This window comes from Nesoenas mayeri, assembly GCF_963082525.1.
Source record: "Nesoenas mayeri genome assembly, chromosome: 14".
NCBI lineage: Eukaryota > Metazoa > Chordata > Aves > Columbiformes > Columbidae > Nesoenas > Nesoenas mayeri.
The window spans coordinates 1,033,719-1,057,404 of NC_137556.1; the positions used below are offsets into that span (position 1 = coordinate 1,033,719).

The 23,686-nt window shown below is 51.0% G+C and overlaps 1 protein-coding gene across 3 annotated transcripts in view; it reads left to right on the forward strand.

Moving 5' to 3' along the window:
* Positions 1–538: 538 nt before the first annotated feature.
* NR3C1 (nuclear receptor subfamily 3 group C member 1) overlaps positions 539–23,686 on the forward strand; it is a 55,752-nt gene continuing 32,604 nt past the window's right edge. Inside the window, exons 1-2 of one of the 3 annotated variants that reach the window (XM_080353531.1) lie at positions 539–860; positions 2,993–4,181. In XM_080353531.1, the coding sequence (XP_080209657.1) occupies positions 3,007–4,181 (1,175 nt within the window). In that variant the 5' untranslated portion in view covers positions 539–860; positions 2,993–3,006. Of the gene's footprint in view, positions 861–1,048; positions 1,070–1,516; positions 1,982–2,992; positions 4,182–23,686 lie in introns of those variants that run through there. The other 2 variants (XM_080353532.1, XM_080353530.1) reach the window with 2 other exon arrangements.

Consider the following 23,686-nt stretch of genomic DNA (forward strand, 5'->3'; position numbering starts at 1 on the left):
TGGGAGCGGCCGGGGAGCTGCGCCCGGGGGGAGCCGAGGAACTGCACCGGGAAAGAAGCGGCGCGGCCCCCCCGGGCTGGCGGCTGCCGGCCCCCCGGGCGGCCCCTCCGCGCCCCGGCAGCGGGAGGGACGGGGGACCGGGAAGGGCGAGGCGGCGGCGGCCCCTCCGGCTGCAGTTGCCCGGCTCAGCCAACAGGTCGCACCGTTCCCCCTCGCTTGGACCCGGCGGGCGCTGCCCGCGCGGTGCCGAGCGAGCGGCCGCCCGGGCCAGCGGGCCGCGCTGTGCTGTGCCGTGCTGTGCCCAGCCGAGCCGTGCTGTGCTGTGCTGTGCCCAGCCGAGCCGCGCCGAGCCGAACTGAGCCGTGCCTGGCCGGGCCGTGCGGCGGGCGCGGAGCGGGCGCGCTGCTGCCGCCCCTCTCGGTGCCGCGTCTCCACTCCCTCTCCACGTCGGGGAGGCGGGAGGAGGGAGGGGAAGGGGGAGGGGGAGGAGGCCGCCGCCGTCCTCCATTTTGTGGCGGGGGCAGAGCACCGCCGAACGCGGCGCTGCCCGGCGGAGCGACGGGGCGGGCGGCGCGGAGGGCACGAGGGGCAGGCGGGAGGGGGAGCGAAGCCCGCGGAGGCAATTAGCGCTAATTAACGGAGGGGGCGCCGCGGCAGCGCCGGGCGAGGCGGAGCGGAGCCTCGGTCAGGTCGCGGAGGGCGGAGCGGCGACAGGAGCGGTGCTGGCCGCCGCCGCGGCCCCCGGAGGGGCGGCTGTTGACTTCCTCCCGCCCGCGCCCCGCGCAGCCGCTGCCGCCCCCCGCCGCGGGCGCGATGGCAGTTGGCGGCTGAAGGCGCCCCAGCGCCCTCCCCTGGACGAGGTAAGGGCGGGCGGGGGTCCCGCGGGGGGCAGAGGCCGAGCGGCCGCCGCGGCTTCGTCCCGGGAAGTTCCCGGGAGGCGGGTGGGGGCGGCGGCGCCCCCGCAGGAATGCCCCAAGCGCGGGGGGGCGGCCGGGCCGCCCCCGGAAGGATCCCGCAGTGGGACGGGAGGGGTGCGCGGCGGAGCCCGGAGCTGTGCGGTGGCCCCGAGGTGGGTGTCCGGCGCCGCGGAGACCCCCCTGTGCCGCCCGGCCCGGGCTGCCCGGGGTGTTCGGCTGCTGCTGGGGAGGCGGCGCGGGAGTTGCGGGCTCTGCGGGCCGGGAGCGGGGTGAGGAGCGCGGAGGGGGAGCTGAGCCCGGAGTGCAGCCTTGCGGCCATGGGCTGGTCTTATTTTGCAGAAGTGGGTGTGCCAGGGAGACAGCTCAACAGGTCTCGACACATTTCTCTGAAAACTAGACTTTGCAAAGGAGGATTTAGCGTAATCCGGTAGTTTTAAGGATTCGCAGCTTTTTTTCTCCTTTGGACAGACTCTTGTATTTGATTTTTGACACGTTCCCTACGCTGGATGGTTCGCTGGTTTTTGGTTTTTTTTTTGACGTTGGGGAAATTGTCAAATGGAGTAACTGCGTTTTTTTCTCCCTTCATGTAAAAAAAAAAAAAAAATGGGGGGGGAGGGGGGTGAAAAACTGGAGGTAGATAGATATAATTTTTCTTCCAATCGCTGTTGCAGTGTCGACCCTTAAACGGCGCAGCAATACTTCCGTGCCATTTGCAGCCCGTGGGGTGCTGGGGCTGCCCCGTTCCCCGCGGCGCCGTGGGCAGGGCCGGCAGGAGCGTGTCCCCCGGGACCCTGCGCCGGGGCGCGGGGCCGGGCTGGCGGGGCCGTGTCCCAGCGCCAGGAAGGTTTCGTGCAGAGCTCTCCCTCTCCGGACGCTTTCACCCAGGCCAGAGCTCGCTGGAACCGCCTTCCAAGCTTACACGTGGGGACTTTTTGTTGATCGCAGCCTTAACTTTGGCACACAGAAGGCAGCGGTGTTTATCAGCAGGCTGGAGAACACGGGCAGCGGAGCCGGCGGGTTTGTCATGAAAACGGCCGTCAGCGTGAGCGCTGCCGCGTTTCTCTGTAAGGGGTAATTCCGCGGCCGGGCTCTGACCGGGGGTCCCCCCTCTGCCGGGTTCGGCGCCCGCGGCTCTCGGCTGTTTGCTGGTAGCGTTAGGCCGTAGACAAACACTATCAAAAGTTTGCCTAAGAATTTACATTTCTCCAAATATTTATGCTTTGCGCTGAAAAGAAATGTAGTAAATACAAACAGGTTAAACTTACTAGGCTTTTTTTTCAGTGTTACATGTGTTTGGAGAATAGCTGTGAGCTGTTAGAGTGTTGCACGCTAATAAAAATTCTACTGTATTTTTAGATAGCTTTTGTTTATAATTTTGAGATTTATTTAAAGAATGGAGTTTTATTTCAAGATTCAGGGGCTGTATTTTAAGCTGAACCTGTGCAAAAATAGCAGACCTTGTGGTGGAGAGGCTGTGCAGCTCCCGGACAATAATAAACCACTTAGATTTGGTCTGGCTGGTGGTGCTGCACGCGAGCGCGTCGGTGTCTGCGTGGGGACGGGCGCTGAACGTCCTTCTCCCCTGCTCAAGATGGAACTGAATACCAGGGAAAGCTCCCTTCCAAAATTTGTAAATTGGGTACTTTTTATCAATTCTCGTGCTTCCCTCGTTGCTGGGGTGGGCGGTAGAGCTGGAGAGTGTGTTCAGGAAGGCGTCCTGTGCTGTCGGCTGATTCGGAGTTGCATGCACACAGACTTACCGCTTCGTCCACATTTAGCAAAGCGTTAAAAATATTCTTCCTTGTTACCAATCCAAAAAAAAAAAAAAAAAGCCAAAAAACCCCCACATATACAAAACCAACAACCAACCCCCCCGGCAAACCAACAAACCAGCCCCCAAACCAGTGGGTTTGAGAAAGACGTGGCACATGTCAGTTCGCAGCTTGGTGTGCTGTGCTTTCGGTCGCAAAGCAGCTACACTGGATTTGCCAGGCTAATGATTTAGACTTTTTTTTTAAGCTGTTATTAAAATATCCTTGCTGTGCTAACTCTGAATGCTTCTGGTCTTTTCACAGCTAATGGTAAAGTAATGGATTCCAAAGAATTGCTTAACTCGTCGGATCAAGACGAAACAAGGAAAAATGCGCTCGCCAGTACCAAAGGAGGGATCGTGATGGACTTTCGTCCACCCTTCAGGGGTGGAGCTACTGTACAAGCCCCCGTGTCTGCATCGCCTCTCCCCGCCGCTTCGCAGTCGGATTCCAATCAGCAACCTGCTTTGGCTGACTTTTCTAAAGGATTAGTAAACAATGTGCCTCCGCCAGACCTTTCCAAGGCAGTGTCGCTCTCGATGGGACTCTACATGGGTGAAACAGATGCAAAAGTGATGGGAAACGACCTCGGATTTTCGCAGCAGGGCCAAATCGGCATCTCTTCTGGAGAAACGGACTTCAGGCTCCTGGAAGAAAGTATTGCGAGCTTGAATAAGTCCTCGAGCCTGGCCGAGGACGCCAAGGGAGCAATATCCTCAGAGGTGCCGCTCGAGCCGGATTTCGCAGGCATGGCGGGTCGCAACGTCCCCTTGGAGTCAGGAACTGCCGTCCAGAGCCAGGTCGGCTCTAATGGTGGCAACTTGAAATTATTCTCTGAAGACCAAAGCACCCTGGATATTCTGCAGGACTTGGAATTGCCGCCGGTATCGCCTGGCAAAGAGCCCAATGGGAGCCCGTGGAGGCTGGACCCCTTGCTGGATGACGGTGGCTTGCTGTCCCCCATCTCTGCAGACGATGCGTTTCTCCTGGAAGGAAACGTCGGTGAAGACTGCAAGCCTCCTATTCTATCTGACACTAAACCTAAAATTAATGACCGTGGTGACCTTTTACCCAGTTCCAAAATGCCAATGCCTCAAGTGAAAACAGAAAAGGAAGACTTCATTGAACTCTGTACTCCTGGCATAAAGCAAGAAAACATGGGCCCAGTTTATTGTCAGGCAAACTTCTCCGGGTCGAACCTGCTGGGTACTAAAGTCTCTGCCATATCTATCCATGGCGTCAGTACCTCTGGGGGACAGATGTATCACTATGATTTAAATACTCCGTCGCTCTCTCAGCAGCAGGATCAGAAACCAATTTTTAATATCATTCCGTCTCTTCCTGCTGGATCAGACAATTGGAATAGATGCCAGGGATCGGGGGACGAGGCGCTGGCTCCTTTGGTGTCGCTCAACCTTTCTGGCAGACCTGCTTTCTCTAATGGCTATTCAAGGTAATTAGTTTTTGTTGCTCTTTGTTAAAATGCTCAGAGTATGTTTAGCACAACTGCATGTGTGTGTTTGGTTTGGTGTTTCTTTCAAAGTCAGCGATCCCCTTGTCGTTTGTACGTGTGCAGTGCGATCAGACATCCCTGCTGTGTATTTATTCTATAGCAGCTTTAGCCGAGTGTTCAGCTATTGGTATTAAAGGGAAGAAAAGAGGAGAGGAGCTGCCGTGCTTTAAGAAAGAAATCAATAAATAAAGATACAAATTCTAAGATCCAAGCTAGAGGGAGAATTGAGTACGTGGTGGAAGGGTCCGTGTGCAAGGCGTGGGGAAGCAGGCCGTATAGGAGGACGTATTTCAGTGTTGCTTCATTGTCAAGAGTGAGAGGGTCAATCACTGTGGTTGTTTGGTTGCTTTTTTTTCTAGTGTTACTTAAATGTTACGCACGAAAATAACTCGGTTGCTGGGTAAATTTCTAGAATTACATTTAAGCTGAACTAGAGTTTTAGCTTTGCTCGGTATTGCATTTACCTTACATGGACAAGAAGATTCCAAGTAGAAAATCCTCAGCAGTTTGTTTAATAGCTGCATTGAAAGAGATAAGAATATTTGCAGTGAGATTTAAACCTACATGGAATTTAACTCTTGAGCAGAATGGCAGGAGGCCTGGCTGTGGGGCTTTAGAGAGCAGGCTGTTCTAGGGGACCTGCTTCGTTTGTTCATGAAGCGACTTTGCGGTGGAGTTTTCTGCCGTAACGCAGCAGTGCGGATACTCAGGGGCAGAACCTTTCCTGTGCCCCCGCTCAGCGCGGTGCTGGCGGCGCTGGGGTCCCCGTGTCCCCGGGCTGTTCCCCGGTAACGTGCGCTCGCCGTGTTTGCTCTGGGTGAGAAGGAGCCTGTCGCTGGCTTGCCGCGGCGTCTTAGAAAATGGCTCTTCCAGGCTACATATGTAAAACCAGTCACCGTAGGCTTGTAATGGAGTGTCTGGTTTAGCTTTATGTTTTATTGCCCCCCTGACAATTGGTCCCCGAGCGTTTGCCGCCAGCCCCGGCCCTCCCTGCGCGTTTGCTCCGCGTTCCCATGGCCGCAATGAGGTGGGTGAGGGTTTCTCCTTTGTTTCGGGGATACAACTTTAACTTGTGTTCAGTCTGGATTTCTTTCGTAGTTTTCCTTTTTTTTTTTGTAACGGAAATGTGGGGTTTTTTTCTCTCAAAGTCTTTAAAACAATTTGTGATGTAAGGGATCCAGAAAGGAAAATCAGAATTTGTGGATAAATTCCACTTTGATATATGAATATTGAATGTGCCTTATCATTTATTTTGACAGTAGAAATCCTTTGTATTAACCTTTTCAATAATCAGTCCGACTTCCATCTTGGTTTTAGTTTGTTTCCTGGGTTTATTTTGCTCTCACTATACATTTAATGGCAGTCATTGTAGAATCTGTATCAAAGCGAGAACTATTGCTAGGTTCAGGGGGTGAATTTCAGTGGCTGTTCAAGTACGCAGATTCCTCCTAGGAAATGGAGACATCGCTGTTGAGAACAGTTGTGTGAAGTTCACGCACTGTTTTTATTCCACAGAATTATCTAGACAGACGGAGCGCGTTCAGAGGTGTGTGCTTTACACGCTCATGTTTGTCCGGCTTCGGGGGAGTTTCGTGAACACCGATTTTCTATACCGCGTTTCTGAGAACGTCGTGATAACGACCTGCTCGTGCTCTTAATGTGCTGGATGTGTCTGATCCCAGGGGATGAGGACAGGGATGCCGGACATGGCCGTGGCTCATGTGGAGGGTGCTGGGAGCGCCGTGTGCTGTGTCGGGGCGGCCCAGGCAGCGCAGTGCAGGCGGTGCGGGCAGCACAGGCAGCGCAGGCAGCACAGGCAGCGCGGTGCAGGCAGCGTGGGCAGCACAGGCAGCGCGGTGCAGACAGCGCGGCTCCGTGCTTGGCGGGCGCATCTCGTGTCCGCATCCTCGTGCTGCTGCTGTGCCCGCGTTCACCCCCCTGCTCCCTGCAGGCTTCTCTTAGATTTTATTGCTTTCTTTATTCCCCCCCCCCCCCTTTATTTTTTCTCAATTTGAGGAATGTGTAAAAGAATTTTGCGGTGGCTCCTAGTTGAGTTTTGCATAAAAAATTCATTATTTCTAGTTTTCATGGAAGCTGTTTCTCCTTCCCAAGGATTTTTATGCGCTAAAACTACCAAGTCCAATTCTAAAACCAACATTGTTATGGTCGGCCTTTTATTTTTTTCCCCATAAAGGCAACTTCACCTTCTTCAAATGTTCAGAATGCCTTGAGCCCTGTGTTTGAAGCAGGAATCCAGTTTCTTCCTGAACCTTATCAGAAATATCTGCTCTAGACTGGGCTAATTTAAGGTGCTGTATTGTGGATTAGTTTATCTTATGGAACACAACAGAATGGACATTTGTTTCAGGAGCAAAGGAAGGACTCTCGACAGGTCCCTGTGTGGTGTTTCTCTTTCAGGTGCTGATGATGTGGGGTGAGGGTTGGGGTTTGGGGGTTTTAACACTTCACAATTGCTAAACTTCAGCTTCCCATAGGAAATATTTCTTGGTGTTGGTAGGATTGTTTGACTATTTATAACATATTAATTATATGCTAGACATACGGGAAGGAAAGCTGCAGTTCTGTCTGGGTGCTAAGGTAGTATTTAATCTGTTTTAATGGAAGGCATGTCATGTTTCCAGGCACGCCGTCTTGAACTGATGAAACGTATTTTTTTGAGTGATTTTGCTTCTAAGGGCAGCCCAGAGTGCTGTCTTCAATGAGACAAGTGATAATCGGGACTGAGAACACTAATGCGCTTCCCGATGAATGGCAGGAGATGCTCTGAAGTTAACGAGCAGAGTACGAACTGTGGAAATGCCTTTCGTGTGAATGAATCGGCCGTAGTTGATAAATCGCTCAGGGCTGTGGAGGAGGCTGCCGGGGCTTGTGCTGGCGTGCACAACTTGGCGCTGCCGCTCCGTGTTTCAGCCCTTGGTCCTGGGAATCCCGAGCAGCAGCGACGGCTTTGTCCTGGGGCCACACTGGCTGGGTGTCCCCAGAGCCCCTTGTTGGCCGGGTGTCCCCAGAGCCCCATTGGTGGCCGGGTGTCCCCAAAGCCCGAGCCCATTGTTGGCCGGGTGTCCCCAGAGCCCCATTGATGGCCGGGTGTCCCCAGAGCCCCATTGATGGCCAGGTGGTCCCAGAGCCCCATTGAAGGCCGGGTGTCCCCAGAGCCCATTGAAGGCTGGGTGTCCCCAGAGCCCCATTGATGGCCAGGTGGTCCCAGAGCCCCATTGAAGGCCGGGTGTCCCCAGAGCCCATTGAAGGCTGGGTGTCCCCAGAGCCCCATTGATGGCCAGGTGGTCCCAGAGCCCCATTGATGGCCAGGTGTCCCTGGAGCCAGCACCTAGCAATTGCAGTGAGGCGTGGGATAAGGTGGGTGGGATGAGAAGAAGGAAAAAAGTAGGTTAACAGAACATTTGCCTCAGATTTTCTGTAACAGAAGAAATGGGACAGTATCTGGAAGAGGAATAGAACAGGCTGAAAACATTTGGTAAATGCTTCAGTGAAGAAGAAGGATGGGGTTGATGGCATCTCTCTCTGCTGGGATATTATTTGTGATTTATTACACAAATGCCAGTGAAAACTGTTAAATTTCAAGGAAATGATTTTAGCAACGCAGAGCTGTAGGGCTCTTGCCTGGTAGATACATTAAATCCATGGCTGGGCGTTGCTGTCCCTCTGGCGTCCTGGAGCCGTGGGGAGCGGGGCAGCGAGTCGGGTCCGTGTGCTCCGGCGCGTCCGCGGCCCCCGCTGCAGCACCGGGCCCCGGCAGCGCTGCGGCCGCTCCCGCTACTGCCAAAATCACTCCTGCTGCTGCAGCTTCTGGGGGATAAGGGTCGTTTAGGAAGTTTCAGAAGGGGCAACGCTGGGAGAAGTGTGGCCGAGGAGCGGAGTCTGCAATGGGAAGTTCTGCAGGTTGGTCTCAGCCCAAAGCTTTGCTTCCAGAACATACATTTCTGCTCCCACTCTCGAACTGGGATTCTCCTTGGACTCGGCTGTTTTACTAGAAGGAGGAGGGGAAGTGGTCTCTTGCTGGAAATGGTAAAGGTCAGGTGTCCGTTTGTCTTGCTGCATTGTTTCAGCTTGGCCTTTGGCCAAGGCCTTTGGCTTGGTGCAGCTGGATGTAGGTCTGTAAGTGTTGTCTGACTCAGCAGGATGTAATGTATGGTACATATGGAAATGTGTCACTTCTAATAATTTTCATGCAAAACCAGGATTGTTATTTGGAGGGAGCGCTCAGGGTTTCAATAGTCCATGTTGTGATTCGTCAGCTTAATGTAACGCTGTACTTGGGTTTTGAGTGTTGGAAATACATGACAAAAATGTAATAGTTTAGGCAGAAAGGAAGGAGTCAGGAATGTCCTGCAGAATGTGCTGCAAGGCGCCGTCTAAGGCAGCCAGGTAGATTGTAGTAGAATTGGTTTGGTTGGAAAAGACCTTTAAGGTCATTGAGTCCATCCGTAATGAAATGTGGTGTAAGGCGTAATCCACAACATCACCAGTTGTACTTGGTGCATTCAGCTGGCTGATAGCTGAATAGGTTGTTGTAAGTCCAGCCCAAATGGTTAATTTCTGCTCATTTGTTTCCCTCTACAGTGATCTCTATTTTAGACCTAGTTCTAGCTCATAAAGCACAAGTCAATTGTTGTTCCCCATTGTGGTTGGTTTTTTTCAATCCATCTTGAATAATGGTTAAATCCCATCATACTCTTCCACCGGCAGTGAAAGCAAAAATACAGTTGAACGAGCTCTACTCACAAATCTTCTCGTAAATGTGAAGTATATGTGTTACACAACTCCTACATCATACATTTACTGTGTTAAAGATGACTTTCGCACCGTGAGAGCAAATCATCTTGGAGATGCAAATGTCCCTTATCACTTTGCCTGTTACTGCTCATGCTGGAAATGAACAAGTGGCAACTAGTCTGTGTGTGTGGAACTGCAAACTGGGGTAATTTCTGTGCTGTAAAAGGCTTCCAAGCCCTTCTTTGTTCCCAGGTCCCTTTTACAGCCACCACTTGGCAGCTGGGCCTTTGGGGGCTTCCTCTTTCCCCCTCCACCCATGTTATCTAAATAGTGACAATCATAGGGAAGAACGTGGCACTGTTGCCTTGAATGTAACACCTGTATCAAAGTTCCACTGTTTGTTTGTTACACTGTGCACAATTAGATATGTTGTTTCTCTTATTTCCACCCTCCATGAGGTGTCTGTCCATGGATACTGTTCGCCAAGGCATGAGCTTAATTACCGCCTTGAGCTTCCAAGGCAGATGCTGTTGCTGTAGGAACCCAGACTCTGCAGATTGGGGTGGGATGGGGCAGATGTGAACTGGAGCCCTTTTCTCAGGAGGTTTTGTTGGATCTTTCCACCCGCTCCCGCAGCGCTGGGTGTTGCGCTCGGTGTCATCTGCACAGGGTTCGCAAGAGCGGGGCGACTGCTCAGCGCTCGGAAATTTGCCCTGGAGAAAACGAACATCTGTTTCTCGGCAGTGACTTTTCTCCTTGCAAAGCCCTTGCCTGTGGAATACGGCAAGGCACCGCGGTATCTACATGAGTTTTCTGCGGTGATGAGCACTGCCCAAGCCAGTGTCCTACCACCCATGTGCTGGTATAGGTGCTGTGGCATAGCGTTCTGCAGATGGTCCCGGTGTCATTATTCCTGAGGTAAATAACATGCCAATAAAGTCCTGTTTTCAATCCAAGCAATGGGAAAAGCTTTGTAGAGCTTCAGTTACAATTATCTTGGTCTCATGTTACTGAAATAACTGGAAGTGTGTCACCTCTGGCGTACAGAAATGAACTTTAAAATGCATTCATAAAATGATCAACTTGTGAGTGTTCTTAGAAACGCAGAAACAACAAGGTGGTTTCTGGGAAGAGCTCTGGAGTGTGAGGACACTGCGCACAGACCCGGGAGCTGGTTGTGTTCAGCTCTCTTTGGTTTTGGAGTCTTTGTCTCCCAGGCTCTGGCAGCGCGCACACATCTTCATCTCATTTGCTGAACTATTAGAGTATTGCATTGTTGCGTGTACAGATTGTTATTCTCATGCCAGCTGTTTTCTGACCGATTCACTGCAGTATGAGGTACGTTTATAACACAGCCTTTGCTTAAACAACTGAGACACTCGTGGATCAGGAGTTGGTCGTGCTCTCGGTGCTGGGTTGTGGTGGTCCTGGGCACATACTGTTGGTGGATCTCCTCATCCCCGGGGACACCAGTGAACCGGTGCAGCTGGAACGGATGACACACAGTTCAGAGTCCTGGCACTGATTTCACTTCAACTGGTTTCAGGCATCTGGAGGAAAATATTAGATGCAGGAATGACAGTTACTTTGTCCCTGTGTGAGGTGAGAGAAAAGGTGACTGGGATCGCTGGTCACCTGCAAAGGAATCGGAGCAGTACCCGGCGGAGCGTGTTCCACCCGTGCGCTGGAGCGCTTAAGTGTCTCAGACTTAATTAAAAGGAAGCCAAAAGCCAATGGCCGCGCAGCCCGAGCTGGAGCTGCGGTTGTCCCCGGGCACAGAGTCCAGCAGCTCCGGTTACGGTGGTTACTGGTGGGTGGGTAATGGTGCCGCCAGAACTGGTGTGGTGGGTTGGGAAAACACTTCAGTGCCATTACCATGTCTCTCCTGGAGGCTTTTCTTCTTACCTCATCTTCACTACAAAGAAGGTGTAATGTTGTGCACATGCCTCCTCTGTCCTCACCAACAACCTCCACCGTCACGTTTGCTGCTGGAATTGTTCTCCTGGCTGAAATGATGGGCTGTGCGCTGCACGACTTGAAATACGAGTGTGCGCACATCCCTTCTGCTCCTGCGGCTGCACCTCTGGATCTGTCACCGCCTGTCGCCGTGTCCCACGTGTGCGTCACCAGCCCTGGGATGGGGACAGGGACGGGGACGCGGTGCTGGCAGCACCGGCAGTTTGGGTTTGGGACGTGGGTGATGTCAGTTTTTATGCTCTTACGTGAGCCTGAAGTTGAGGTTCCAGGACACGGTGTTACTTACCCAGGATATCATGTAGAGCTTTATAATAATAGCTCCTTAAATCAATAATCACTACAATTGTGTGGATTTCTGGAGGAAATGGTGCTCTTCAGAAGTCATCTTGACATCTTCTGGAGGGTATGTTTGCGTAGCAGCCAACCACATTCTTAATATAGTCTGTATCAATTAGTTATCATTAAAACCCCATATTCCACCTGCACCTGTAGACCTCGCAGTCTATGGTAAGTCTTCCTAGAAGATTATACCAATGATGCAATTTGAAAATTAATATCCAACAAGCTGCTAGTATTTTGATGTGAGATGCAGTATTACATGCAGCTCCCAGTTTTTGATCGAAGATTTCAACCATCCTGAGACCGGAAAGAAAAAACTGCTGTTGGGGAGGATTTCTAAAATAATATCAACGCTTTTCTTGTCTTCAGTTAACTGATACTGCAGCTTCGTTAAGAAAACAAGTTCCATGCTAGATTTTACAGTAATACATTCTTCATACTACTCGTAATATGTTTATACAGTTACAGTATGTCAGAAAACAGCTGGAGATCATGATCTTATTTGTGCATCACGGTCACACAAGATTTAATATGAAACTTCTGAGCAGCAGGGCACAATTTACTCTTCTGTTGCTTTTTTCCATATTTCTGGTTGCTTTTATTTGTGTAACAATGAGTTTTAAGTAAGTAAATACTGCTCAGGATGCTGGTTTTCTTTTAGAAAAGAAAGCAGGTCACAAATAAGTAGTTTGCCTCAAAATACTATGTGAGAAACTGGGGGAACTTGTTGTACTGTCAGGTAAGAGCGAATAATTGAGTGTCAGTGCAGTATGTAGTTAATTCAAATAAGCAAACAATGGAAGTGATTTTTATAGCTTAGTGGCTTGGGTTTGTTTGTTTTGGTTTGATTCTGGAGGATCTGAGATCTGATGCTGTGATATTCAGCCTCTCGAGGCAGCTGGAAGGAGTCCTGTCATTGTCCTTATCCCGCGGATCTGCCGTGGTGGCCTTTGGGCCGCTCTCCTGTTAGAACCTTGGAGCGTGGGGTGTGGTGTTGGGGTTTTCCATGGGCGTGTTCCTGCTGAATATTCGAATACCTGGTTCTCCTGGAAGTTCTCGTTGAGAGGGGGCTGAGGGAGGATCACTGTGCACAGGTAGGAGGTAGCTCAGCTGCTTCTCTCCAGCGGGGTGAGAGGGGTGTGGAAACGGGGAACTTGCGGCTGGAAATTCTGTGAAATGTTTAGAAAATGAGTTGTTGGGATGAGAATCCTCCAGTTGTTACACGTCTCCAACCGTGTGCATTGTAGATGGTGGGAAAGGCTTCGCTGACTCGCTTCCTTCCCAGCGGGACCTTCAGAAGGTCGCTGCTGCTGGGTTGTGTGGGTTCTGGCCTCGCTTCTGCCTTCAGCACACCCAGCAGGTCCCCAAACCCCATGTGCCGTGTCCCTAAAGCACACACCCTGTGTCCATAAGCCACACGTGTTGTGTCCCTAAATGATGCTCTCGCGTGCCGTCACAGCCTGCGTTGAGAGCTCGAGTGGGAAGTTCAGAGCATCGCAGCATCCCAGGGTGGTTGTGCTGCAGGACCTCTGTAGATCCCCAGCCCCACCTGCTCACGCAGGGTCACAGAGCAGATCACGCAGGGTCACAGAGCAGATCACACAGGTGGGTCCGGACGGGTTTGAAGGTCTCAGAGCAGGAGACTCCACAGCCGCTCTGGGCAGCCTGGGCCAGGCTCTGGCACCTCCCAGCAAACAAGTTTCTGCTCATGTTCACACGGAGCCTCCTGTGTTTCAGTCTGTGCCCGTTGCCCCTCACCCTGGCGTTGGGCACCACTGAACAGAGTCTAGTCCATCCTCTGACACCCACCCTGAGCTATTGATCCCATTGAGCAGATCCCTCTCAGCTTCTCTTCTCCAGCTCAACAGCCCCAGCTCTCTCAGTCTCCTCATCACAAAGATGCTCCAGAACCCTCAGCATCTTTGTGACCCTCCCCAGACTCTCTCCAGTAATTCTTGTTCTTCTTGAACTGGGAAGCCCAGAGCTGGACACCAAACTCCGGATGTGGCCTCCCCAGGGCAGAGCAGAGGGGAGGAACAACCTCCCTGACCTGCTACTCACGCTGTTCCTGATGCACCCCAGGTACCGTTGGCCTCTTGGCCACAAGGGCACATTGTTGGCTCGTGGTCACTCTGGTGTCAGCCAGAACTCCCAGGTCCTTCTCTGCAGAGCTGCTTCCCAGCAGGTCCGGCCTGGGCTTTAGAAGCCCTGTTCTGGGCTTTAGGAGCCCTGTTGTGTGTCCCTCGTGGTTCTCTTGCCGAGGTTCGGAGGAGCCGCGGCTCTGCGGGCGCCAGGCTCTCCGGGGCGGGCAGGTTGGTGTCTGACAGAGCACAGCAGCTGATGTGGTTGATATTGTTGTCATCGCATGGAGAACCTGCTCTCCTGGTGTGATAGCACATAATAATGTAGTAACAGGGTCTGGTAGCACTTCGGTCCAACGTGCTGTGGAAGGGGCATGTTGCGTATCACTGGGTACCCATGTGTATTTGTTTCCTCTCGTTTGTTTTTTGTTTGTGTTCTGTGTTTTGTTTGTTTATACATATATTTATATCTATAAAGTGCCTGTCATCATATCAATAACCATCCTTTGGAACCACTGTGACGGCAGAGGTAAGTCTAAGTGTTTTCTGTTACCTTTCTGGAGCAATAACTTCCCAGGGACATCAGCTAAAGGGTTTTAACCAAGAAGTGCTGAAGGTGTCCGTGCGCCGCACGCACACACGCGTGGGCTTGTAACGCGAGAATGCAGCTCGTGATGTTAACGTGAAGAAAATACACACTTGCAGAGTTCACGGTTCCATGTCCTCATTCAGTCTGCGAGTTACCCAGCTCTTCTCTTCTCTCTCGTGTTTTTCCTTGAGTTACTTTTGCTGCCAAGTCCTTTGATGGTTTGTTTTGCCTCTTGAGTTTCTGTTAATCTCATGTTGTGTATGAATTGCTCTGAAATTCGATTGCATTGTCCCCCTATGAGGTTGATGCACTTGTAGATGTAACCTGACTTTGTTTTTAAAGACCTCTGCATTTTGCTTCTCTTAAAACATGGATTCGATTAGAGTATAAGCTAATATAAAATATGTAAGGAAAGCAGTGCTGTCTGAACGAGCATTTAAAAATGCATTCAAAATTGAAAATGACTTAAAGAATTTAGCTTTTTTTACCATAAGAGCCATTAGAAACAGCCTCACTTCTGTTGAACAGTTTTCTCATGAATGCAATAAACTGTTCTGCTATCAAATTTTAACTTTTAGAATGTTCTGAAATCTCGATAAGGAAAATGCAAAGGTGTATCGGTGAATTATTTTTAGTCTGCTGGTTTAGTTTCTTTATCTCAGTGATTGTCTCTGGTGAATTCTGGAGGAGAAAAACTATTGTGGGGATGAAGGGTCGCACCACTTAATTCTTTAGTTTCGGTAGAAGACGTTGCTGTGTTTTCACTTAGCTCAGTGGGATTAGGTCTTATGAACATGCTAAATTATTGTATTGAAGAGGTACTTGCTTTGAAAAGTGGTTTAAAATGGACTAAAATACAAAGAAAAAGTTAAAGGTCATAAGTCATGTTTACTTGAAACTAAATGAAGCAAGCTTGTTCTCACTGCCGTCCCCGGGTTTCCAAACCAACAGATTCAAATCGGATTGGTGAAGAATGACAGTATGTCCTTTTTGCTCATTATTTTTGTAAATGATGTAAGCCCTTTTTGGAGGCGAGGGAAGACTTGTCGTGTCTTTTGTGTTGTTTGCTTTGGCCACATGACATATGACACTTAAGGTTTAAAAGAAACATGAACATTCGGTGGTGTGTTCTCTGTTATTTGAGGCAGCACAAAGTTCTGAAGAGACGGGTGTTACATGCACAGTCTCCCTCGCTGTCTGCAGACAGAAGAGCTGCTATTTTAATACATAGTTCAGAAAAGGCGTTTTCTCCAACCTGCTCTACTTTTTTCCAGCGCAGGCCGCGCTGCTCCAAGGTCACTTGGCCACAGGGATTTCAGTGGGAAATAATCTCAAATGTGAGTCCTGCGCTGCCGTCACGTCCCTTGGTTCCATTTTCATAGAGCCCGATGGATTTCTGCTCAGCCCCATATGGCTGCCGCTTTCCAGGCTGACAAGGCTGCTATTCTCACACCTTCATTTCCAACAAAACCAAGCTAACGAGTTTTGTGCTGAATTAGCCCTCTGTCGTTAGAGAAGACAAGTCTGTTCACACGAAGTGTCAGATTATTTGCAAGTTATGTGCATGATTTAATAAAAACGAAATTTAGTGCTAAAGCTCGTTGTATGAAATGTAAATGTTGTTAAAACCTGAATGCTCGGAGCTCTTTATTTGGAGTAGCAGAGCATTCTTTTTGAAGTGAGCAGTTAATGGTGGGATCCTGCGAGATGACATTGAGTCGCACTGGGTGCTCGGCAGCTACTTTGCAACCAGGGCAGCTGGTTTGACAAACGCGCTGGGACCTATTTTATCACTTTCAAGATTCTTTTAACGCGTTAAAGGTTGGAACATCTGATATTTTGTTGAATAACAGTCAGGAGGTTGGCATATTGCTAATAGTGCTCTCACTCTGGTGCCTGAGTTTGTTCCATCTGGCGGGTCACAACTGTTGTCCATGGGTCGGTTGCCCAACAGGCGCTGGGGAGGGAGGAAGGAACTGGAGTTTCTATTCCTGGCCTGTAAACCCAGGACGAGCTTTAAAGGAAACACAGCTCTGAGCTCTGAGAGTTGTTCCAGGCGTTTGTAAGCGCTACCGGCTCCGTCTTCCTGTGTGCGATGCTTCGAGATGTGGACATCTTAAAATCGCCATCCTGATCTAAAGACGAAACGGAACACACGCCTGGCAAGGGAAGCCCTGAAACTTCATGGAAATAGATGGCAAAACTGCAATTCCAAATATTACCAAATACATCAGAAAGGTCTCTGTTGTTGAAATAGGATGTTTATTTCCCAGGCTGTTACTGCTGGTGTCTGGAGGGGGTGCATGTTCTTTTGGTCTGTTCTTTGTATAAGAAGAAACTCAGGTTTCTTTTTCAGATCCAGGAGTCTCTTTCTAGGTTCTGTATTAAAAAAGGGAAATAAGTTGAGCAAAGTTTTTTCTTCTCTTGTGTTTTTCCTGCTGGAAGCTCTTTGCAGTGGTTCTGCTTTTGTGAAGATGGCATGATGCCTTGGCTGTGCCTTGGGGCTGAAAGAGTGGCTTCGATTCTGAGTGTTACAGAGCGCGTCCCCGCTGCCGGAGCCACTGGTACTGTTCTGTGGGTGGGGTCAGACACTCGGACCTGGTTTGGTTGTGTAACCAAAACATCTGTAGAGTTTTAAATAACCCCCAAAGGAGCAAAAGGTGGTTGGGTACCCCGTAAGACTCTTGGTGACACACCTAACTCACCAAACGATGCCTGATGGTCGGATGCTAATCCTAAGGTGGGTTTTTCTAGACCGTGTTTAAAATCACAGAACCCCAGGATGTCAGGGGTTGAAGGGCCCTGGAAAGCTCACCCAGTGCAATCCCCCCATGGAGCAGGAACACCCAGATGAGGTTACACAGGAAGGTGTCCAGGCGGGTTGGAATGTCTGCACAGAAGGAGACTCCACAACCCCCCTGGGCAGCCTGGGCCAGGCTCTGCCACCCTCACCCCCAACAAGTTTCTTCTCAAATTGAAGTGGAACCTCCTGTGTTCCAGTTTGCACCCATTGCCCCTTGTCCTGTCCCTGGTTGTCACCAGCAGAGCCTGGCTCCATCCTCCTGACACTGCCCCTTTCCATATTGATCCCCATGACTGAGTCCCCCCTCAGTGTCCTCTTGTCCAGCTCCAGAGCCCCAGCTCCCTCAGCCTTTCCTCACACGGGAGATGCTCCACTCCCTGCAGCATCTTGGTGGCTGCGCTGGACTCTCTGCAGCAGTTCCCTGTCCTGCTGGAGCTGAGGGGCCACAACTGGACACAAGATTCCAGGTGTGGTCTCCCCAGGGCAGAGCAGAGGGGCAGGAGAACCTCTCTGACCTACTGAGAGCCAGCAGGAGTGTCAGCAGTGAGGGGCAGGATTTAGGGGCTGTGTTTTGGGATGAGCCGAGTGCCCGGCTCCCCGGGGCCGGCACAGGGACGGGGCCTCGGGAGCTGCCGGCCGGGCTGACAGCGCCTGTTTTGGGCAGTGGAGTGATGGGCCCAGAGCTCTGGAGATGCCTGGTGAGCTCTGGGGAAGCCTGGTGAGCTCTGGGAAAGCCTGGTGAGCTCTGGGAAAGCCTGGTGAGCTCTGGGGATGCCTGGTGAGCTCTGGGAAAGCCTGGTGAGCTCTGGGGATGCCTGGTGAGCTCTGGGAAAGCCTGGTGAGCTCTGGGGATGCCTGGTGAGCTCTGGGAAAGCCTGGTGAGCTCTGGGGATGCCTGGTGAGCTCTGGGGAAGCCTGGTGAGCTCTGGGGAAGCCTGGTGAGCTCTGGGGAAGCCTGGTGAGCTCTGGGGATGCCTGGTGAGCTCTGGGGAAGCCTGGTGAGCTCTGGGGATGCCTGGTGATCTCTGGGAAAGCCTGGTGAGCTCTGGGGATGCCTGGTGAGCTCTGGGAAAGCCTGGTGAGCTCTGGAGAAGCCTGGTGAGCTCTGGGGAAGCCTGGCAAGCGCATGGAGCAGCTGGCAGGGAAGGCCTGGCCGGCAAATGTCAGGTTGTGCGTCGGGGAACTTCACCTGGGTGCTGCTTGTTCTGGGCTCGGGGCGGGCAGGACACGGTTCTGGGTTGTCACCGGGGCTGCCCTGGGGTCCCGGGCCGGGCGGCAGCCCCAGCAGAACAGCGGGTTTGGTACTGAGGATAAGGGAATACGGGGCTGTGCGGGCCCCGGGGTGCTGCGCTGCTCCTCTCGTCCGCCTGCGCTGCGGGAGGTTTTGATTTACCACCAGAACATTTTTATTGTATGTGTTTGGGGACTATTTCTTAAGCGTTGGAGACAGAAATCAACAACAGACGAAATGGAGGGGAAAAGTCTCAGCAAAGAGAATACAGTGTGTGATAGTGAGATCTGCAGTGTTTGTAATGATGTCTTCCCGCTTGTGTTTTTTTTCCTCGTTGTTAATATTGGTATATGCACATGTGTATGTATTTCCCCCACTCCATATGTTAAATTCTGTGCTTCGTTTTGTCTTCAAAATTGCAAATGACTCAAGGTAATTTAGGAGGCAGGCTAGCCAACCTGCTGCCCAGGGACATTCCTACCGCCTGAGAGCTATCCTTCCCTTTTCATACAGGAGCCATAGTTCCAAAGGCGTCTAAGAAATGAGAATCTTGTGTTATGAGGACGGGTTCCCGTGTCGCACGCGCTGCCCGGGGCAGCTCCCGGCCGCCGCAGACCCTGCTGGGCTCCGGGGCTGCAAAAAGCAAAACCAAAACTAGCTGGGCCCAGGTTTTGCAAAACCTGAAGTTCTGCTGAGATCGCTGTGTTCTCTGCAACTCAACTGCAATGCGTGCACAGCAACAGAGCTGTAAAAAAACAAACCACACCATTCATTCTGTTTATATTGATTCTAAATGTAACATTTAGAAGTACAAACACAGCGTATATTGTCATTAAAGAAGAGTTAGAAATTGACAATGTTTTAGCCATTCCAATAATCTAACTGTTTGGGTTTTGTTGGTTTTTATTTCTAATAGGGAAGGCTAGAACTCAGTGCTCCTGTATCTGTAATCACTGTTTCCTGGGGAAGGTGATGGTCCATTCCTTTGGTAGCAATGCTTTCTGGTACTTCTCGGCTCCTGGTTCTGCAGATGCATCAGATGGGGGTCGCTCACGGCGCCGTCCTCCCTGCCAAACCCTCGCTCCCATGTGTTACTGTGCTCTCCTGCCCTTGTTTCCGGAGCTCAGACAAGTTGTATTTCAGTGAACTTGAGAAGCAATGGATTTTGTTGTTTTGCTGAAGCTCGTGTCCGCGCAGCCGTGTCCCGCAGTCCCGGTGCGCTGCCAGGCGCGGGCCGGAGCCGTGCGGCTGCGCTGCGCGCGGCGGCGTCTGCAGGACCGGCCGTGTGCCCGTCAGACCCCGCTGGCCCAGCCCGTCCCGCTCTGCGCCGCTGGGGTCTGCTCCTCCTGCAGCAGCAGCCGCTCCTGGTAGCTTCTCTCCGTTATTTTCCATTTAGGTTGCTGGGGGAGATGATCATAAACTGGAGAAGGTTATTGCTTTCTCTTTGTGCAGGTGTCTGTGTTGTCATCTGCTTTTATCGATATTTATATAGCACCATGCTTTGAAAAACTTCTCTCACGAAGCTGTTGATGGTTGAGGTTGCTATAGTTATTACTGTCCTGCGTCTCAAAAATCCGAGTCAAATGTTCAATTATCATTTCGTAGCGCTCATCACCATCGACACGATCACCTTTTATTTTGGATCTCCGAGTTAGTCAAGTCTCTCCTTCCTTTTTCTATTATTGGCAGCACAATGACGACAAGGTGACTCTCTCTACATGTACATTTGCAGACGGGGGACACTTTAGTTGAGTCCTTTTTGAGGCTTCTGGAAGCTGTTGGCTTAAAAGTAGTTTACAGGAATAAAAAGTGCAGGAAAATGTAAAAACTTGTACATAGTTGTGCAAAAAGGATAATTGCAGTTCCTTATGGATGGTGATGTCTTAGGCCTCTGCTATTGATGAGTTCAGTTACATTTAAAAGCCAACTTAAGTTTTGTGTTTTTCATCCTCATGGTATTGCTGAGAAAGACAAATGGGAATTGAGATGAATTGTATTTCCTCCTATATGCTCATGAAAACTAGATTAAAACGTTTGTAATAAACCCTCCGTTGCACTCACCTTCAGCAGGTCTCTGGAACCTGAGCAGTGCGTGTTTGGTTCCGGGCATTCGTGTTCCTTAATCTGAATCTGCCTGGTGGTAGAAGCACAGACAATGGGGGGAAAAGCATTGTTAGGAGGTACGAGCCAGGTGCACATCAGCCAGTGTTTTAAATCAGGGCAAAATAGAATGGGTTAGAGGAGGAGAGTGGAAAATGTGAGATGGTGAAAGAGGACGAGAGAAAGGGGAGAAGTTGGTACGGGGGGTAATGCACCCGCACACAGGCTGGCCGGGGGTGTCTCTGCCGGGCACGCGGCGGGGATTCAGCCTGCTGTTTTTAAAAATGATAGTGATCGTTCATTCAGAAAGAGCTATACTGAGCATTCAGGTTTTGTGTGTTCAGTTCCTCGTGTCTCTCATTGGTGCACAAGCGCACACAGGGAGGCACGGCCCCCGTGCTGCTGCTGCGGCCCCGCTCTGGGATCCCCGCTCTGGGATCACTGCTCTGGGATCACTGCTCTGGGATCCCCGCCCCGGGATCCCCGCGGGACGGGCTCTGCTGCTCCCGCCTCTCCCAGCCGGCTGGCGCCGGAGCCTCCCTGTCCCCTGCTCCTCCAGCCTGCACGTCGGCTGTTCTGAGCTGGAGCCTGGTGAGGGACCCAGCGAGGCCCATTCCCCTTGTCTTGACGCCACTTTGTTCCCTGCGCCTCGTGGCTCCTTTTGTGTGACCTCCTGCTCGTCCACAGTTCAGCTTTCTGCAGGCCGGTCCGTCTCGATGGTGCTGTTCCATTTGGTGAACATTGAATTCCTAGGTTTGCTGTTGACAGGACAGGCATGTTGGAATTCACTTGATGAAGCATTTTGGCCAGTGAACACTTTTTTGTTCCCATCCTAGCCATGTTTCTTTCCATTGTATCACCCTCCGGCGATCACTGAAACTATATGCAAGTATATTTTTAAATCCTCAGAATGAAACCTGTTTGGTTAGTTAGACGTACACATAGAAGGGTGATATTTGATACCTGATCCTATTTAAAGTAACACGCTGGTTGTGTCTCTGTAGACATGCAAATGTAATGCAAACATTTTGAGTCATGAGTTTGAAGTCTGTTGGTCAGTCCCAGCACGTGGGACAAGATCGTGCCAAAAGATGCCTTAAGTCTCTTTTTTTTCCTACAAACCGAGTGAGAAACAAACGTCTTCTCTCTCTTTACATCAGAGGTGGCTTTTTGGCGTATTTTAACAGAATCCCCATACGTCGATCATGTGTTTTGGAACCTGCGGTGGTTCTGCGTGGTCACTCCCAAACCGCCCCGTCAGTAGAACTGCCCTGGAAGCATCACGTGTGGCCAGTTTCACTGGCCTTTCAGCATCTGGGCTGTTTGCAAACACCCGTCTGCACATTTCTTTCCCTTGAATCACAAGGCTAAACTTAAAATCTGAAGTCACTGGGAGCTCTCAGAAGGAATTAAATGCCTGTGACATTCAGTTGTGTACATGCGCTTGCTCAAGGAACACAGGGCCCTGAAAGCGGGCGTTTGAATGGGGACGTGTCCATAGCAGCGGTGTTTAATAATACAGTTCCTGCTTGTATCTAAGTGGTTTTGCCTCGTTCGAGACATAAGTTTTAGTTTTACTTTAATAATTTTTAATCATCTTTTATAAATATATGCCGTACTGATTGAGAAGCAGCCACCAGTCAGCATTTTCACTGCTCTCTGCTGTGTTCTTCCTTCCTCTCTAACAGAAAACTGAATTCTCTGTGGATTCCTGGATCCACTCTGCAGTTAGCGGTGGTTGGACAACAAGTAAACAAGTTACTGTAAATGGGCCGGGATCCAGCTGGCCCCGCGCGCCGCAGCTTGTGACTGGCTCCGGGCTCACCAGGATGCCTTTGGACTTGCTCATTTCCTTTCCTTTCACATACAAAAAAATAAAGCTTTTTTTTTTCCCCTTCCAATTAAATAGCTTCCCTGGCCTAAATATTAAAATTAGGGGTAGTAGAGCTACTTAGATACTGGATCCTGTGCTCTTTGGAAGGAAGCTGGTGCCGTTTGCTCAGCAGCCCGCAGGAAGCAGCCTTGAAGGTGCTGGGCTGGCAAGGGGCTGCTCTTTAAAGTCTTTCATGTTTTTTTCAGTTGTGAGCAGTTTTACGCTGATGTTCTTTCCCTGGTTGAGACGTTGCTGGTGAAAGCTGGTGTTGCTGTGCTTGCCCCGGGCGTTGTTTGGGGTGTTGCTGCCCCCCAGGCCAGTGCCACGCGCCTGAAACCAAGAGCTTGTCTGCTCTGAAAATCACCTCTCACCGTTGTATTTTCTGCGTATCTTGAACTATAGGGAAGGAGAAGACAACTCAAAACAGGTTAAATGAAGCGCCCCAGGTATCCGGGCACATCTGGCCGGAATAACGTGGCGCTTTGCGCTCGTGTGGCTAGATCTCTTCCGATATTTGACTGATCTAATTTATTTTACGTTAAATGTGTCTGTGCTGTAAACTGGAGAACAGTTAGATGGAGCGAGTGCCTGTAATTTTTCCTTTTGCCTGGGTGATTGTGCCAAAGATCTGCCAGGAAACTTGCTTCCTTCCCGCACCCCTTCCCCCCCGAGTACCCTCATGTGTCCCAGAACGCAGCACCGCGCCGGGACAGCTCTGGAACAGCTCCAGGCCAGCTCCAGGACAGCTCTGGGACAGCTCCGGGATAGCTCCGGGACAGCTCCGGGATAGCTCTGGGACAGCTCTGGGATAGCTCTGGGATAGCTCCGGGACAGCTCCGGGACAGCTCCGGGACAGCTCCAGGACAGCTCTAGGACAGCTCCGGGACAGCTCCGGGACAGCTCTGGGACAGCTCTGGCACACGGGCCAGGGCTCCCTCCTGAGCAGAGAAGGGTCTTTGCAAGGCACCAGCGCGGCGTGTACGTCATTCCTTGCCGCTCCTGAGCTCTCCGCTCTGCGGGAATGGGTGGGTGTGTTTTGCCGCGTCCCTTCGCCCGGTGTTGCGCACACCGAGGAGTTACGACTGTTTGGATGTTAAAGTAAATCTGCTCTCGCAGGGAACTTTACAGTAATTGTTTCTTAAACACTCTTAGATATAATCTCTCTTCTTGGCCTGAAGTTTGAAGTAAAAAAAATATAAAAAAAAACCAAAGCAGAGGATGCCTTGGCAATAGAGCTGGAACGGCAACACAGGTGTTCTTATGGTTAGCGTACTTATTCTATAGAACCCCGTTTCCAACTGAGTTTTATCGTTCTGCGTTGGTGTGTATCTGTTTGAAAAGGGCCGTGTTGGTCCAGCGATGCTGTTTCCTGGTAGCCATTGCCCTCTGGCACGTCCTGTGCCGGTTCTGCCCGCCCGGCGCTGCCGGAGCCCCCGGGACCACGGGCGCCTGTTTGTGCGAGGAGGGGTGAGGGGCTCTCCTGTGCTCAACTCCTGCGTGAAAACTTCATTTCCGTGTTGGAACTTAGGGCTGAATTCAAAGGCAGCTTTTGGAAGCAGTATTGCTTAGGAGAAACTGTTCATGAGTATTTTTAATGTTTTCTTCATTATTAATTTTCCCTTTTAATGCTTCAGAGCATATCCAGTGCATTTCCCATCTACGCGATCAAGTTAAGATTACTTAGTGGTTTCTCTGGT